Source organism: Falco naumanni, chromosome 4, assembly GCF_017639655.2.
Source record: "Falco naumanni isolate bFalNau1 chromosome 4, bFalNau1.pat, whole genome shotgun sequence".
Lineage (NCBI taxonomy): Eukaryota > Metazoa > Chordata > Aves > Falconiformes > Falconidae > Falco > Falco naumanni.
The window spans coordinates 18,123,535-18,141,127 of NC_054057.1; the positions used below are offsets into that span (position 1 = coordinate 18,123,535).

At 40.4% G+C, this 17,593-nt stretch overlaps 1 protein-coding gene across 4 annotated transcripts in view; it reads right to left on the reverse strand.

The window, feature by feature from the left end:
• Positions 1 to 17,593, reverse strand: part of TRANK1 (tetratricopeptide repeat and ankyrin repeat containing 1) — a 65,806-nt gene that overhangs the window by 8,825 nt on the left and 39,388 nt on the right. For all 4 annotated transcript variants that reach the window (XM_040590332.1, XM_040590331.1, XM_040590334.1 and 1 more), the window contains 8 exons: positions 13,451 to 16,321; positions 12,649 to 12,848; positions 12,049 to 12,186; positions 8,598 to 8,738; positions 7,749 to 7,905; positions 6,494 to 6,582; positions 2,327 to 2,430; positions 538 to 670 (listed from right to left, as the gene is read on the reverse strand). In XM_040590332.1, the coding sequence (XP_040446266.1) occupies positions 538 to 670; positions 2,327 to 2,430; positions 6,494 to 6,582; positions 7,749 to 7,905; positions 8,598 to 8,738; positions 12,049 to 12,186; positions 12,649 to 12,848; positions 13,451 to 16,321 (3,833 nt within the window). The remainder of the gene's footprint in view (positions 1 to 537; positions 671 to 2,326; positions 2,431 to 6,493; positions 6,583 to 7,748; positions 7,906 to 8,597; positions 8,739 to 12,048; positions 12,187 to 12,648; positions 12,849 to 13,450; positions 16,322 to 17,593) is intronic.

Genomic DNA, 17,593 nt, shown 5'->3' on the forward strand with positions numbered 1-17,593 from the left:
CTCTATCCCAGCTGAAACCAGGACACAGTGGAAACACTGCAAACAAAAAATGTTCAATATCCTCATACACTTAGAAAATTATTGTTGGCACATTACTTAACCCTTACAAGTTTCAGGGTTCCACTTAGATGGTGTAATCAGTGACATTTCAGTATCATCAGAGTATCGAATGAAATAACAGCTTAAGTTTCATTAAACTGGTCATTAATTAACTTCCGACTGCAAAGCAGAAATAAGTTTCATTAAACTGGTCATTAATTAACTTTCGACTGCAAAGCATAAATGACTGATGGTGACATTTGAGGAAAGCCAAAGAAATAAACCTAGACTGCATAACTGCATCACTGTCCTCTTCATTTCCCTTCTGGCTATTCTGTGACAAATGCTTCCTCTTGAATGGCCCAGCTTAAAGAGCTGTTTCAGTTCAGCTACTAATATGTCACAGAAGAATACTATCACCTTATGAGTAATATGAGGGGAAAAAAGCTGTAGGAAAAGGAAAGTGATAAGGAGAGGATAGTTTAGAGGATTTAATACCTTTCCTAACTTTTTACACAGTTCTGCACAGAGCCGGAACTCCTTTGATTGAAACAGACATTTTAATGCTAGTTTTGGTTCTCCACATTCCAAATAAGTTTTAGCCAATGTCATGTATTCCATCTGTTTCTCCCTGTAGAAAGTAAGAGAAAATTACTGCCTACATACAAATTCAATTTAGGATCATGTGATCTGCCACTGAATCCAACCAACACTGATATCATGTGTTCTTTTTCATATATAACCTGATAAGGTATTACCTTACAATTAGTTACATGTTGGGGTGACACATTTCTGTCCAGAAGTCTATTCCAGAATCTCACTGCTCTGGCAGCAAGAAGCTTTTTTTTTTTTTTTTTTAAATAAAATTCTCAAACTAAAGTATACTAGTGTGGTTTTGTGCTGCTCCTCCTTTCTAGCTTAACTTGCTCCTCCCTTCCTTTCTGCTGTTTAGCCCCAATGCCATTAAAGACAACAGTCAAATTTGTTCTCAGCCTTTGCTCTGTATAACCAAACAAGCCCAGCCTTTCTGGTTTCCTTGCAGCATGTCTTATTTTCTTCCCAGATCTAGTCTGAGTTCATCATTCTTGAACCTGGAGGATCAGAAGCATACAGAGCATTCCATATTATATAGCACACAGGTATCTTATTTATGCTTTGTACACTACCATTAATACCGCTACTAAAAAAAAAAATAAAACGCCACTTTCACAGCTTCATTATTGCACGTGTTTTGTCAACTTAATATATCCTAATATACCCAATTTCTTCTCAGACTTTATGCAGTTGACAAGCACCACAGCTCACAACCAACTGAAAAACCGTTTTTTCAGTCCCATCAACAAATTCTCTATGATCACAAAATTTTATGAGTATCTTTATACTTCTAGCCAGGGCCACTAATATAAAACAGGTGATTTTAGAAGGTAAAATCTTGACTAACTCCAGCAATAACATTTCTCTAAACCTTCCCCCTCCTCCCTTCAGTGCTAGCCTCCTCTGTTCTATCATTCCTTACCCACTCTGCTATGACTAGTAGTTTTCAGCCTCCCCGGAACGAGCAGGAATTAATTCACTGAGGTCTAGAATCCTCCCCATTAAGTTTTTCCTGTCTTGAGACAAGTCCCAAGCAGTTTTTCAACCACTTCATGAAACAGCAAACTTTCTTCCCTGTCAAACCCTTGAGCTGTTTTGCCCAGCTGACAGCATGAACTAAATGATTTATCTCAAAATCTATCCCTTTAAAAACACCCTTTGGTTGACACCTACTTCTGCTTGTTTAGATTGACTCTAATTTCACCCCAAAGCTCACTTTTTGTTAGCAGCTTTTCTTTCCCAATATGCACCACCATTCCGTCTTCTTTGTTAGGTGAACATGCAGTGGGATTAACTGGAGTTGAGCACTGCTGATGGTGTATGTTCTGTCCACATCTAAGAACATAAAGCCTTTTGAGGTAATGCAAATCCTGTTGCTTTTCTCTCACATAACCAGTAAGCCCCTTCAATGGCCACATTTGGTCTGGACAGCCTACAGCATACAAGTGCTCCCCCTGCTCCCCAAAGGGAGCAGTGGCCCAGATCCTGTTGGAGCTGTGCTAGACTTTCCAATTTTTTAAATCTCTTTTACCACCCACAGACAAAGAAAGATGTGAAGACACCTAACCTAGCCTGCATGGTTCTCTGGTGCCTCCAGTCCAGTCCCACAACTGTGACAGGAATGTCCCCCTGCACACACCCTGTGAGGTCCGGCACTGCAGAATGACACCTGCCCATCTGTGTTCACACTTACTTGGGGCTGCTTTTCTTTGAGTGCACTTTGAGAACAGCATCGTGTGCCAGGGCCAGTTTTGACTTCTCAGCTGCTCCTCCCTTTTGGTAACATTTGGCTGCAACCTGGGGTGAAATCATACACAGCATTCATACACGTGCATGGCTTAGCACATAAAAGCAATACTTAATTTTACAGTCACTGTAATGGAAAACAGAAAGACTGGCAGGGTGCCTGGAAGAAGGAAAAGGCAAAACATTGCAGTATATTTTTAGGGCAAAAAGAAAAGCTTTAAAGTCAGTCTACAAGTGACTATCACAGTTAGAATTTTAATAACAAAGTTTTACATGGAAGTAGTGAAAGCAAAATTTCTGGTAGGCCAACAGAACAAACAGCACACACAATCTGAATGATGGTCTAAACCATTAATGGACCAGTCACCAGGCATCTACCACAAATTCTATTAATAAAAGTTAGGAAAAACAATGTGGGTAAAGTTAAATCAAAAAGCATGGAGCTTTTATTCATGGTTTTACCATACCAGGTCCTTTCTGTGATAAGCTAAAGAGCAACAGCATGAGTTACCATGCTCCTAGCAATGTTTGCTTCAGTACCACCTTGCTCATTCTGCAACACCATTATTTCTTTATTCTATCCATTAATTTAGTATTTTCTTCTGTTTAGAAATTGCACGTTGCAAGCTACTCTTAGAACTGCCAAATTCACCGGATAATTTCTTCTTAATGTGGCAATGATAAACAAATAACAGGATTATAAAGAAAGAAGCAGATAATATAGCTAATACATTTCAGATTTCAAGATGAATTTTTTTCAGCTGTGTAATTTTTATCTAAACAATTTTCTGACCATTTAGGAAATTGCCCTTTGTTTTCAAGGGTAGATAAAGATTGTCTGTACAGTGGCAGCCGATTGTTTTGATTTTTGCCTTGTTATAGATACCTATTTTCCATATAAAAATTGTACATTACTATCAGCAAAAAATGGCAGCTTTCCTTCTGCCATGATAAAAAAAAAAAATCCACAATTTTATTTCATATAATCATAGAATATTTGAAGTTGGAAGGGACTCGTCAGGATCATTGAGTCCAACTCCCTGCTCCTTGCAGGACTACCTAAAACTAAACCACAAGACTAAGAGCATTGTCGATGCTCCTTGAATTCTGACAGGCTTGGTGCCGTGACCACTTTCCTGCGGAGCCTCTCCCAGTGACCAACCACCCTCTTTTTGAAGAACCTTTTCCTCACATCATCTGAGCTTCCCCTGATGCAGCTTCCTTCCATTTCCTTGTGTCCTATTGCTGGTCACCAGAGAGAGGAGACCAGCACCTCCCCCTCCACTGCCTCTCTGGAGGAAGTTGTAGACTGCGATGCGGTCACCCCTCAGCCTTCTCTTCTCCAAGCCGAACAAGCCAAGTGACCTCAGTTGCCCCTCGTAACTCCTGCCTTTGAGACCGTTCACCATCTTGGTCGCCTTCCTCTGGACCCACTCTAACAGTTTGATGCCCTTCTTGTATTGAGGCACCCAAAACTGCACACAGTACTTGAGGTGGGGCTGCAACAGTGCAGCATAAAGTGGGACAGCCACTTCCCTTGACTGGCTAGCTATGCTGCTGTTGATGCACCCCAGGACACAGCTGGCCCTTTTTGCTGTGTCAAAGTGCAGTGTCAAAGCACACTGTTGACTCATATTCAACTTGCCATCAACCCAGACCCTCAGATCTCTTTCCACAGAGCTGCTCTCCAGCCTCTTATCCCCTAATTTGTGTGTATAACCAGGATTACCCCATCCCAGACACAGAATCCAGCACTTGCTCTTGTTAAATTTGACACAGTTGGTAATTGCTCAGTTCTCTATCCAGATCCCTCTGTAAGGTCTTTCTATCCTCCAGAGAGTTCACAGCTCCTCCTGATTTAGTATCATTGGCAAACTTACTTCATATACATTCAATTCCTGCATCCAGTTCATTTATAAAATCATTAAAGAGCACTGGGCCTAACACTGAGCCCTGGTGTCTGGCCACCAGCCTGTTATAACCCCATTCGCTAGAACTCTTTGAGTCCAGTCAGTTGCTCACCCAACGTCCTATGGGCTTGTCTAGCTGTGCTGGACATCTTGCCCAGAAGGATAGTGTGAGAAACAGTGTCAAAAGCTTTGCTAAAATCCAAACCCACCACATCTACTCACTTCCCTTGGTCAACTCGATAGGTGATGCTGTCATAAAAGGAAATTAAGTTGGTTAAGTAGGAGTTTCCCCTTGTGAACATGTGCTGGCTACGACCAATGATTACATTGTCTCTCAAGTGTTTTTCAGGAACAGCCAGAACAACCTTCTCCATTATCTTACCAGGCACTGCAGTGAGACAGAAAGGCCTAAAATCACCAGGGTCTTCCTTCTTACCCTTCTTGAAAATTGGGACATTCGCCAGCTTCCAGACAACTGGGACCTCTCCAGACTCCCAAGACCAATGAAAAATAATGGAGAGAGGTCTCGCAGTAAAATCCATCAGCTCTTTCAGTACCCTGTAATGAATCCCTTTGGGCCCCACAGACTTATGTGCATCCACCTGGAGCAGCAAGTCTCAAACAAGTTCAGAGTTGGCTGGGAGTTTATCATCCCCCCAGCCATGGCCTTCCAACACTGGGCTCTGGGGGTCCCAAGGTCCATAATCAGTTCTAAAGAGAGGCACAGAAGGCATTAACAGTCTCTGCTTTGTCTATGTCCCTATCTGTGAGGGGACTGACTTCGTCAAGTAATGGACCAGTGCTGTCTCTGATCCTCCTCTTGCTGTTGATGTATTTAAAAAAGGCCTTTTTGCTGTCCTTTGCAGTGCTGGCCAGCTTGAACTCTGATCAAGCTTCGGCTACACGAATTTTCTCCCTACGGTGTCAAACGGTGTCCCTATAGTCCTCTCACATCACCTGTCCTTACTTCCAATGTCCACAGACTTTCCTTTTTTGCCTAAGTTCTAGAAGATCCCTGCTCATCCAAGTCAGCCTTTTGCCCCACTTGTTTGACTTCTGACACTTTGGAATTGCCTGCTCCTGAACTTTTAAGATGGTTCTTAAAAAGTGACCTTCATTCATGGACCCCAAGATCTTCAAAAGCAGATTCCCAAGGGACCTTTCTAACTTTAGCTCCCTCAGCAGCCCAAAGCCTGCTCTCCCCATATCCAGGGTCAAAGTTTTGCTGGCAGTTTTTCTCCTGCCACCAACGATTTGAAACTGAACTACTTCGTGGTCACTGTGATCAAGACAGCCACCAATCAACAATTTGCCCATTAGTCCCTCTGTTTACAAACAACAAATCTAGCAGCACATCTTTCCTAGTCGGCTCCCTTTGTACCTGCACCAAGAAGTTATCTTCAACATGCTCCAGAAATTTCCTGGACCTGTTAGTGTCTGCTGTATGATATTCCCAGTTGATGTCTAGAAAGTTAAAATTGCCTTTAAGGGCAAGGGCAGTTGATCTAGAGATATCTCTGAATTCCTTGTAAAATAATTCATTGGTGTTGTCATCCTGGCTGGGTTTTTCTTCCATTCCATTAACTGTCATATCTGAATTGTATTAACTATCAGCTTAGGAAATAAAAGGTTGTAAAATCTCCGTGTTCTTTAAATAGCAAGGGAATGAAAGCATCATTTTGCTACTCTTTCTGCAGTTCTCTTAGTGCTCCCTTCATTCTTACGTGCCATGCCTCAACACATTTTGTATCTGTATCCTGCCCCAAAAAACATAAAAGGGCTCAGAGATCATCACCCAAATCAATATACTTCCAAGAAATGTTTTCATTTTCCTACAGTAATGTGTAATTATATTGTCAAGCATGTGGTTTAGATTCACAGATTCCAGTCAATTCCAGTTGTTGCTAGTAATTGTTTTTTCCAATGATCTTTTGTTTGTGCACATTAAAATGTATTTCCCTCACCGGACTGCAAATTTCATAGTATTGCATTTGAGATTACAGACAATAGGCTTGCTCTCCTTGCTTACTTCTTGCAAGATGTTTACAAGTACACTGTAGACACCTACACAACTACAAACCACAAACTCAAATACACAGCTACAGAGAAACTGAAGGTTTATAGATAATTTTATAGATGTAAATAAAAAAAAATGGTTCCAAAATAGACAAGAATCCTTATTTCAGTTAAACACATGCTCCTACCGCCCAGAACTGATGTTTAGCATAATAGTCTCCCTGTGCAATCCATTCTTCTGGAGTTGATGTTTTAGCAAACATGCTGTCATCTAAATCTAGAAGGTCAGAGGTAAACATTTTATGTTAGAATGGATAAACCACAGAAACCACTTATCATGTACCAAAACTAAGCATTAACATCTCATAATGTTCCAAATTCTTTATGATCTGTGCTCACATCAGTAACGGTAACTACGAATTAAATACATTTTATCCCTCTCAATCAGCGCTGAAAAATCAACAAGTTGGGTTTGGTTTTGAAAGACCTTTAAAAATCATACTTGTTTTTTAGACAAAACTTTGAGTAAATCCACTGTCTTTATAAGAAACCAAATTTTCTCCTTTGATAAATTGCTTTTAGCTGGGATGGTCTTCCATGAACATCCTTCATTACTGTGCAGGTGTGACGGATGCAGCCCTTCTGTTTGAACTAACTGATCCTTGGTCCAGGCAGATGCTCAGCAAGTAGACGTAACCAAAGTTAATACTATTGTGTGAGTCTACCAGCGAGAACACAGCACCAAAACCAAAAAAATCCAGTCTGGCTGGAGATTGGGCTGATAAGCAGCTGAAACCATATAAACACAGCAGAAAATCTGAGTACAAATCAACTGCTTTACACCATAAATATCTGCAGCCATCAGGGTGCATTGAGTTCTCCAGCCATAGCAGCTGACTGAGCGGTGGTGATCTGGTGATCTCCCCTTCAGTAGGGACGCCTCTCAAGGTTACCCCTTGAGGCTGAGAGATCCCTTATCTGACACCAGATATCAATGGGTTGGTGACATTTCTGCATGCGTATAACAGTTATGATATGTATAGTAAGCTTACATGATAATCTTTGTATCCCATTCGATCTTTAAGTGTAGTATTGACCACCAATCCATCCGTACTTACTAAATATTTTACATATCTACGTTTACTGGTTAGAATTCAATAAACTAACTACTAGATCAGATCTGAGTGATCTCTGACTTCTGCAACAGCAAACTTAACACTAATAAATTAGCAGTGAAATTATGTATTAACATACACATCTGATCTTTAGAGCCAAAAGAAATAAGACCTACTGAAAACAGTGGGAATTTGCAAGGGCATTTATCAAGGCATACTGTTAAGAGTGACCAAGAGTGACTTCTTTATTACACAGCCTAATAGCAACAAAGCATGAGTAGGCTGTCCTGTTTGACAGTCTTTTAAGAAAGCTTTAGGATAACTTTACCTTTCTTTTCATCTGTTTTGACAACCCGAACAAATTCTCTTTTGATGAAATACTTAAAAGCTGGAGCTCGTTTATCACTGTCTTCATCAAAGATCCAAAGATTTACTCTGGCTCTTGTAATGGCAGTATATAATTGCTTTAGTTCTCCATTCAGCATCTGAAGCGGAAGCAAAAAAAACCCACACAAAAACAACACAGTAAAATAAAATAAATGAAATGAGCTAAGCTGTTAGAAACACCCTAACACAATTCGTGGTTATAAGAAAACAGTGAATATATACAGAATGAATAACAAAGTATCTTTAAGTAAGCAAGTCAAAATATTAAACATATGATTTGTCAATTACATAAGCCATTTCCCAGCTAATTTGCATGCAACTACTGCTACCGCAAATCTAGCTGCTGCAGCTGTGACAGTCCATTTTCCTTCTAATCACTTGTACATATAATCATTCATTTTTTACCATACAATCCTGAAAATAACCCACTCACTAGATTCTAAGAAGTTTCCTTAATTTTAAGGTAGTGACACTGACCTGAAACCAGACCAAAGCAATAATATTTACATGCTCATTTGCTATTTGCTTTAACTGCAGCTATTCTGTAAATATACCTAAAAGTCTATTACATGTAGTTTTTTGTTCTCTTATCAAATTACATTCACAAAGAACCTCTTATCTTTCAAAATCAAGATTACACTATACATATGCGATCAACTACTAAAAAGATAAAGCAACCTCAATAAACATGGAACTACAGGATGAAAGGATTTCTTGACAAAATTCCCCTACTTCTAAGATTTAAGAATTTAATTTAGCCTTCCTATTCCTAATGTTACAAAAAACTCACCTTGTACATTTCCACATTAAAGGAAGTTCTTTTCTGCATACCAGTAGCATCCTCTAAAGGCATTTCGATTAGCAATTTGCTTCCTACTTGCACGTCTGAATCAGGAGTGTAAGAAGTAATTATCTTCCATTCTTTGCTAGCCTAAAATGTCAAAATAATGAGGTTTACTTGTATGCAGCAATCACTACTGTCCACATATGCAAAAGATAAGGTCATATGTTGTGATTGACCAAAGCACTCTCACAACTGAAGAAGGCTCAGAGGAGACGAGTAGAAAAAAAAAAAAATCTCAGGGAAGAATGTAAAGAATAATGAGCAATTTTCATCAAGAAAGCTGAACTTCATCACAACGCACATGGGGTTGAAGGGTAACCTTTGTTTGAGATACATGTCTGTACCAGGTGGCCATCAAGTTGAATACAAACCTTTCCCTGAAACAGTAATCTCCTATTGTGCCACCCAGACCAACACAGGGGAAAGTGAGTATGTGGCTCAGTCCAACAGAGCGGGTAAAAACTGAGCAACAAACAAAACAACCCTGGAAGAATGCAACTGGCTTGAGCTGGCTTCAAGGTACATATTACTTTAATTACTTTTTTAGAGGACTGAGGATGCTGAGCATCATGATGGTGGAGCATATAAGCATCACTAATGGGAATCACGTTTGTGTTGTGATTCCACTGTGTATTGATTGCCATTGTTATATTATGCTTGCTTTGTGATTTCAGGATACTGCTGTATCCAAACCATATGCAATGCCTAATATATCAAATAAGTACATTTGATATTAAACATTAAAACCTCCTTGGATGAACTATAAATTTTCAGCTAAACTTGAAGGTACACCCCTACAATGGATGGCCCATCCATGGGGGAAAGGAAGAAACCAGGTTACCCTCATCATGGATGAGGCTCAAGGTTTATTCCTAGGGCCAGGGACTCTGCAACAAATCCCAATACTGCAAATCACTGAGGCAGACTCACAGTGGGGGTGTGCTGACTACTGGGCCAGACTCCCTGCCAGCTTGGGGCAGGATGAAAGGTAAACAGTGGTGGGATAATGCTCTTGAGTTACAACCCATCACGCTAAAATCTGCTAAGACATGTTGGATCAATCTCAGCCTGTAGGTGAGGATGGGCAGCTGTCTCTGGTCAGAGAATATTTAACTCTGACACAGGGACAAGTGAGAAATCCTACAAATCTGCAGAGACACAAATGTATGTTAAGTGTGGCAGCAGATTGGTGTGGCGCACTCTCTTGCCATGTAACAAATACCAGCTCCTGATTACACTGTTCTGCAGGTTCCTGATCCCACACAAAACTAACAACCCATAAAATCGTAAGCATATTTTAAGTTATGTTCATTTCCCACCTTTTTTGGTATTTAATTGAAAACTGATTACATACTGCCAAATTTCTGGCACAAAAAAAATACACTTAGTAAGGATGAAACAGCATTTTTTTTTATATATATACGGTTTGGAGCTTTAAGCAACCTGATACCGGTGAACTGTCTTCCTAAGGGGAAAAAATGCAGAAAGTTTCTCTTGCAAAATGTATTTTGAATTTAATCATCAATCAAAACATTCCTAAACCCATCATGGATTACAAAATGACAACCAGCTAACGGTATCAGTTTGGTCAACAGCTGCTGGTTTTGGGGGGTTTGGTTTTTTTTTCCTTTTAGATTCTCCATTCAAACCTGCTTCTTGAAACAAGACATCTCAAATACCATTTTCAAGCCCAATAAAAAGAAGACCCAACACATTACAAACAGCACGCAGCCACATTTGCTGTGTTTACAAACAGTTCACAGAATCAGCCTTACAAAACTAGAAAACCTCAGAGTGAGCTGCTTCCTTGCCTGCTTGTTTAGCTGCTCAAATCAACTCAATTACTCATGACTCGCAGGAAAACGAAAGAATTGTATGAAAACAGCTCTCCAGGCCTGACATATGCTAGTCTAAGTTAAAATGCTCTACACAACTCAACTCTGTTAAACTGATCCTGCTATATTCTGATGAACGGTTCATTGTTTTTCTGAGCACAACTTGCATCACCAAAACCAAATCATCTTTGAAAAATCTACCATGGCAGCCAGTGCTGTACTGTCCCCGAATCTCAGTAAGCCAGACACAAGGTCATTTACCTCAGGCTCCTTTCTTCTGCCCTCACATGTCTACTAACCTCTATGATGAGCCACCAGTAAGCTGCCCTCAGTTTTCCTGTGGCTTTCCTCTGCTGAAAACCACATCTGAGAGACCCTGTTTTGAAGGCTGGAGGCAGAGGGCATCTGCAACAGAGATGTTCACACTGAATGTTTAATTGCAGAGCAACTCAGCCGTGGGCATTCTCAAGTCTCTGCAGGCATGTTCAATAAGGATGCTGCCTACTGCTTGGCTGGAGGCAGGCTGAGGGAGGCCTTGGCGATGCTCCAGCAACAACAGCGAGGCTGCTGCGGGTTCACAGCTTTTCGCAAGGAGCCTTGAGGACTGCACCCCTGCCAGGTCTGGAGCTACAGGAAACCCTGGAGAGACAGGGTCTGAGCTCCCCAGACCACTAGAAAGGGAGAAAAGGCAGTACCTAAGAAGTAAGAAATACAAAACACAAAACAACTCCAGGAAAGAACGTCTTTATCAAAGGCCATTCTATGGCCAATGGTCTCCACTATAGACTGTGAGACCTTCCCAAGTTTCCTGACAGCTCCTGAGCTAGACTAGAATGAGTTTTCTGGAGCTAAGCTGTGGATGGCTACCCCACCCCACCTCCCCCAAACACATACACATGCTATTTGATTCTAAACATAACTGGTTTACTAAGCTTCTAATTTAAAAAAAATAAATTTAAAAAATCATTCTGTTTCATTTTGCCTGGGGCTGAGAAATGATTTCAAGTCCAGCACAACCTTTTTGGTGTGCTAGCTCATGGACCAGAATGAGTTTTCTGGAGCTAAGCTGTGGAGGGCTACAGAACACGCTCCTCAGTGCCACCCCACAAAACACGTACACACACTATTTGATTCTAAACACAATTGTTTTACGATTTTGTGGTGATGCAAAGCAGGGGGTCTAAGGTGCTTTTCTGGGACCTGGAACTCCAGTGTAAGATAAAGAGTATGAGAGGGTGATGGATTGTCCCTCCACCAGTTGCTCTGACCTGAACCAAGCTAGCAGAGTAGTCTTGATATGCAGCAGCAGAGTGTGTGTGTGTGCATGCACGCATGCATGCACTGTTGTGTGAACCCCAAGGCTCTCCCTTAAATTGAAGGAAAACACAGCACAAATGGAAGATGGTCTCACGACATAGAACTATGAGCCCTGTTTTCTACTGTGATGAAATCACCCATCTTCAGAGGAAACGGGGAATCCTTCTCCAGCTGGAAAGCCAGTTAGACTACATGTAAAATTAAGACTTAGGGAAAAATGCAGAAAATGGATGAGAATTAAATACCTCTGAGTCTGTGAAAAAGTTGTAAAGGAGTACATCATCAAATTCCAAGCCCTTTGCTTCATAAACTGTCAGTACAAGTGCTAAACTAAGTTCCTCCGGTATCTTCTCCTTTGCAGTTTCATTTGCCACTAATACCACCTGTCATAAAATACATTAATAAAAAAGAACATATTAGGGGCGGTGAGGGAGGTAACAGCTACATGGAGAAAGCATACCAACATGTCACGATAATGCAATAGCCTTTGCAAAACCAGACAACACTTAACACAGACATTCCACAACACTCTGCAAAAGTCACAAAGCTGCCACTAGAAGACTGACAAATGCACAGTTGATCTGCAGTTGCAGACCTGGTCTAAGAAAATTTGGAGTTATAAAGGAACGGGACAGGCAACACCTGATGTAAAAGAACAGAAAGAGCCAGACACGTATTAAGAAAATAGAGAAACCAACACAATAAAGGTTTCTAAGTTTAAAAAGCATAAATTACCAGTAAGATACAAGGGCTTAAAAAAGAAAGTTGTGGGCAGTCCACACAAAATGATTTAGCAACAGAGCTGGAAGAATCTGCAGAAAGCCGTATACCTAAGAAAAGCAAACCTGATGTGCTCCAAATTCAATGGGTTGTGTTTTCCTTTTGTTGCCCCTCAGCAGAATTGCTAGGTCACTAACACTGCAGGACTCCAAGACTGTAGGTTTTGGTCCATCAAAAAGACCACAGTCCTTAGGAAGCCGATCAAAAGATTCTGGGAAATAATGCTGAAGCAAATCAACCACTCCAGATGCTAAACGGAGAATACCTGTAATAAGCAGAATACAGATTTTAAACTCCAGTCTTACTGTCCCATACTCTCTTGCAAACACACTTATAAAAGTTTTTGTCAGAATTTTGAAATCAAGAAACATCATGACAAAAACACTAGGCAGAGAAGAGAGAACTTGTAAGGTCTGTTTCATGTTTCTGCCATTTTGAGTGGACCTCATTCTTGGGCCTGTAAAGATCAGCAAGCATGCTACAAAGGGTTACCAGCATTCTCACAAAATGAAGGTGAGAAACATGTAAGAAAAGCAGAAGCCGCACACCAATGCTGCAAAGTCTAGTGACTTGGGAGGGGACAACAGAAATAGATGTGATTATTTGTTAAAATTTTCCTTCAAACAAATACAGTCAAAACATGCAATAAGCACGAGTGTTCAAAAAAAATGATAATTTTTAAAAACATTCATTCTTGGTTTTCCTGTTGACAAAATACAGAATTTGCATGTCAGAAAAAGCTGGCCATCTGATCTCTTAAAAGGACAGGTCACTTAAAGATGCTTCAAATTGGCCAGTAGAAAACTTAGACCATTAGTAACATCTGAAGAGCACAGGCTCATATCATAAATAGATTTGTTACTCTACCTGAATGGGACCTGTAGTTCTGGTACAGCTGATATATTCTTCTTGGTTTTCTAACACGCTGCTTCTTGTTCATGGAGTTCTTGCTTGCGTAATGAAACAGTGACCTCAGATCACTGAAACGAAAAGCAACTCCTTTCATGATGCTCTGGGCAGTGTCACCAGTTAGAAACATGGCATTCGGGTCATTGATGCATTTCATTAACAGTGCTAGCTCAGCTTGGGTGAAATCCTGTATCTCATCACCATAGAACTCATGGATGGACCATGGCAGCTCCCTGAGCTTTGAGAGTCTTTGAGATAAGTTATAGAGCAAATCTTCTTCATCAAAGTAACCTCTCTGTGACCGTATCTGCTGATAAAGACAAAAGAGGTGATAGATTTCACTCCTGTCTTCTGTGAAGTTTGGTGATCTCTTTCGGCCTAACTTTTTGTACTGCTCCTCAGTAAGTTTACCTCCAAAGCAACTCAGTGCCTCAAAAGAGCCTTTTAGAAACGATTTTATTTCTTTCCAAACCAGTGCTGGATTGTACAAGCTTTTACCTTTTATCATTTTTGGCCATATTTCATTTGCAAATACATCGTAAGTCACAAAAGTCCGAGGATCACTTTCCCTAGAGTATGCATCTGCATCTCCTTCATCATCACTATGTTCTGCTTCAGTGTTACCTTCTTCATCCTCATCTTGCCAATTTGGTACAACTAAGTCCTCTTGAGGACTCCAGCCCACAATGATTCTTTTAAGGCTTCCATCTTCATTTCTTGGAAAAAATGGGTCAGGTATGGATGCATCCAGTAACAGCAACAACTGCTTGGAGGTGACAAACAGTGGAAAATTTTCATCTTTAATATCTTGTAGCTTGTGGACATTTGGCTCCAGAGGCTTGAAGTGACTGGTCACCTTGGAAGACTTGCTAAGTTCAATGAAATTCTTCTGAACTTCTTGGCACAAGACAGGATTTTTTGTCACAAAGATCTGGTGCAGGTGCTCCAACCTGTTTGATGCTTCTGCACTACACATTTGGTCTTCTTCACAGTCATCACATGAATTCATTTCCGCACCAGCTGTGCCCACAGGAACCTTTTCATCCTCGCTGTCCTGGTCTTGCTCGTCACTCACCTGCTCCTCGCTCGAATCATCACTGTCTTGTTTCAGTTCACTCTCTTCATTCACTAACCTAGCTTTTTCAGCCTCACTGCACTGTCTTTGCTGCCATGTTTGCCTCTCCAGCAGAGGACCATTTGCTGAGGTAGATTTTTCCCAGTACGAATAGAATTTCTTCCAAAGCCTATACAAGCAGCAAGTTGTCTTTCCTGTCCCACTTCGCCCAATTAAAATGATTGGTTCCATGGGCTTTGGATTGAGATCAATTACTGCGTACTCCAATTCCCCAACTCGGAAAGGGTATTCAACAGAAGAATGTACATCATTTATAATGTTAAGCGCCATGTTAGTACTGAAGCTGTGAAATTTTATTATATTGAATTCCAATTCTGCTGCACTGGCTGGGGGAAAATACTCAGGTATGGTAGATTTTTTTGATTTTTCTGCCTCTGGGTCTTCAACATAACAACGTGGAACACGCTTCTGATTGTGGTTCTGATGACCTTCATTTATGCCCTTGAGCTTTTTCCTCAAGATGCAGGATAAACCACGATTGTAGGAAATACATATATTATCCAAGACACGGTTCAGCTTGCAGTGATCGAGAACAATGGCCCAAATTCTGATTATTTCCGTGTAAACTCTACCTGATTTTTCTGGAAGACTTTCTGTCTGTTCTGTCTCCATGATCTTTTCCGCACTCTCGCTGCAACGAGGAGAAAAGTCAATTGCAAGTTCCCATAGCATTCTTGCACCTTTGTCCAATTTGGCTTCATACAGCTGGATATCAGCTTTCAAGTGTTTCAGTGGCTTCCAAAGGCCCCTAGTCCATTCCCCATTGCCAAGCTGCTTAATTGTCATTATAGTTTTGGTTTTGAGATAATGAGGTACAGCTTTGCTGCTCAACGTCTTCAGCATTTCAGGAGTGCACTCTATTTCCCAGGTCATGTTATCAAACTCCTGCACATATGCCTCAATATCCAGAATCTTGCCTTTCTCTTCCTCTGGTTCTTCCTTCTCTCTATTAGGCAGGGCCATATTAAATTCCCCTTCTCCCTTTGTTTTCTCCCAGTTATCCCCTTCTCCTTCAGGATAAGCTATGCTTCCACAAGGTTGTGAGGACTCGCTTCTTCCCACTTCCAAATTAGTCTGGGCCGAAGATGGCTTTTGTACCAGAGGATGATCCTTTCTCAGGGTGTCACTCAATTTCAATTGCTGAATTAAAGCTGTGATTGCCTGCAGTAGACTCTCCTGCAGCGTTAAGGGGCTATTTGTTCTTTCTGTCTCCTGCTTTGCCAACTGATCTTTTTTTGTCTTTACAGAACGTGGGGTTTTTAAATCATTATGCGCTGCGTTGCCAGATGGTGCCTTTAATGAGGACCCAGATGAAGAACGCCCTGTGCTCTTTGGCTGTGAAATCTCAGAGGCTGGAATGGGCTTAGATGTTTTAACTGACTGCCCTGCGGTATCCTGCCGGTACTTCTTTTTCTCCAGTGCAGCATTATTCCAGGCAAGCAGCAGTGGGTCATTTTTTTTAATTCTATGTCTCACATCTCTTCCTAATTTGTTTTTTATATTAAAATTAACATCAAATTTTGCCAATGACTCCATTACTCTCTTAGCCTGTTTTGAAAATCCTCTCTGAAAAACAACATGCATCACTGTATTTCCATTCTCATCTTGTACGTTTGGATTAAGATACGGAAAGTCAGAAGGTCTTGAAGCAAAGAGATCAAGTAGATAGTTCAAGATGTCTAAACCGGTGCCATCTGAAAGCAAGAAAACAAACAAAATTTAACTTGCTTTACAAGGCTGCTTTGTAGGCCAAAAATTTTTAATACTTTTTTTTCTGCAGCTATTAAATGAAATTTGCTTTCAAAAGAAAAAAATAATCTACATTTCATGTTTGTAAAACATGCTTATTTGAAACGGCTTAAAACTGAGCTTTTGTAATATTCAAGGAAAATAACACAACAGCAGCAAAGCTTTAGAAATCTCTAGTGCTGCAATTGTTCCTGTAGTGTCCAGTCAATTCCTTTGTTTTTTTAACCTCTGGATACAGACAGATTAGTTCATCTTCCAACATCAGTCCTGACTGCTACACAAGGGAGGGTCGTGACTGGTCATCTGGGCAAGCATCAGCTTCTGGGTACTGCTCTGGGGTCATTTGGTTCGCTTTAGTATGCCACCGAGAAGTAATGTGCTGAAGATAACTTTGTTTTACTAAAATAACCTGTGGCAAATCCTCATTATTTTCTGACATCTGAAGTCCCTATAGCAACTTCCTACAAATTAATATCAGTCCAATACCTCCCTGGGGTAAAAAAAAAAAAAAGAAAAGAGATATTCTACAGTTTTCTGGATTTAATCCACATCATATATGTGATTTAAATCACATAATATATGTGAAACATTTCCTTCCTAACTGTAAAACAGTGACACGTCAAAATAACCGTAAAGAAATTCCACCTCAAAAAATTTACACAGCGAAAATACTTAAGAGAAGATATTGTCATTAGACTTCTTAATCTTTTGATTAAAAAATTACAACTGGTAGTATCTATGTTGTTAATCTCTCTAAAGCTATCAAGTGAAATGTTTGTGCTTTAAAAATTAATAAATTCATTATTTATCCTTCAACTCAAAAATGCATTCTTTCTTAGTTTAAAATCAAACCTTACTGTGGGGTTTAACTTGATAGTTTATTTCTTACATTTTTATGTAAGGCCTACAGTCCTCTCACTCACTCCTCCTCTGAACAAAACTTTGCTCGATTTATGACTGAACAAAAACTGGGAAACAGATTTCAGATGTAGGATTTCCTTCAAAGTCTGCTGCTGTTGCTCTGCCTTTACCTTTGTTTCTTCCTAGATCCTTCCCATTTACTTTATTCCCACCTAGTACACATATTACAGGGCTTCAGAGAGGAGCCTTCCTTTCTAAATCAGCTTGACTAAATAAGAATATATTCACAAAACAGTAACTGATGGAGACACTACAGGTACTTGATTCCTCCTGGTCACCTGAGCTACCATTAACCT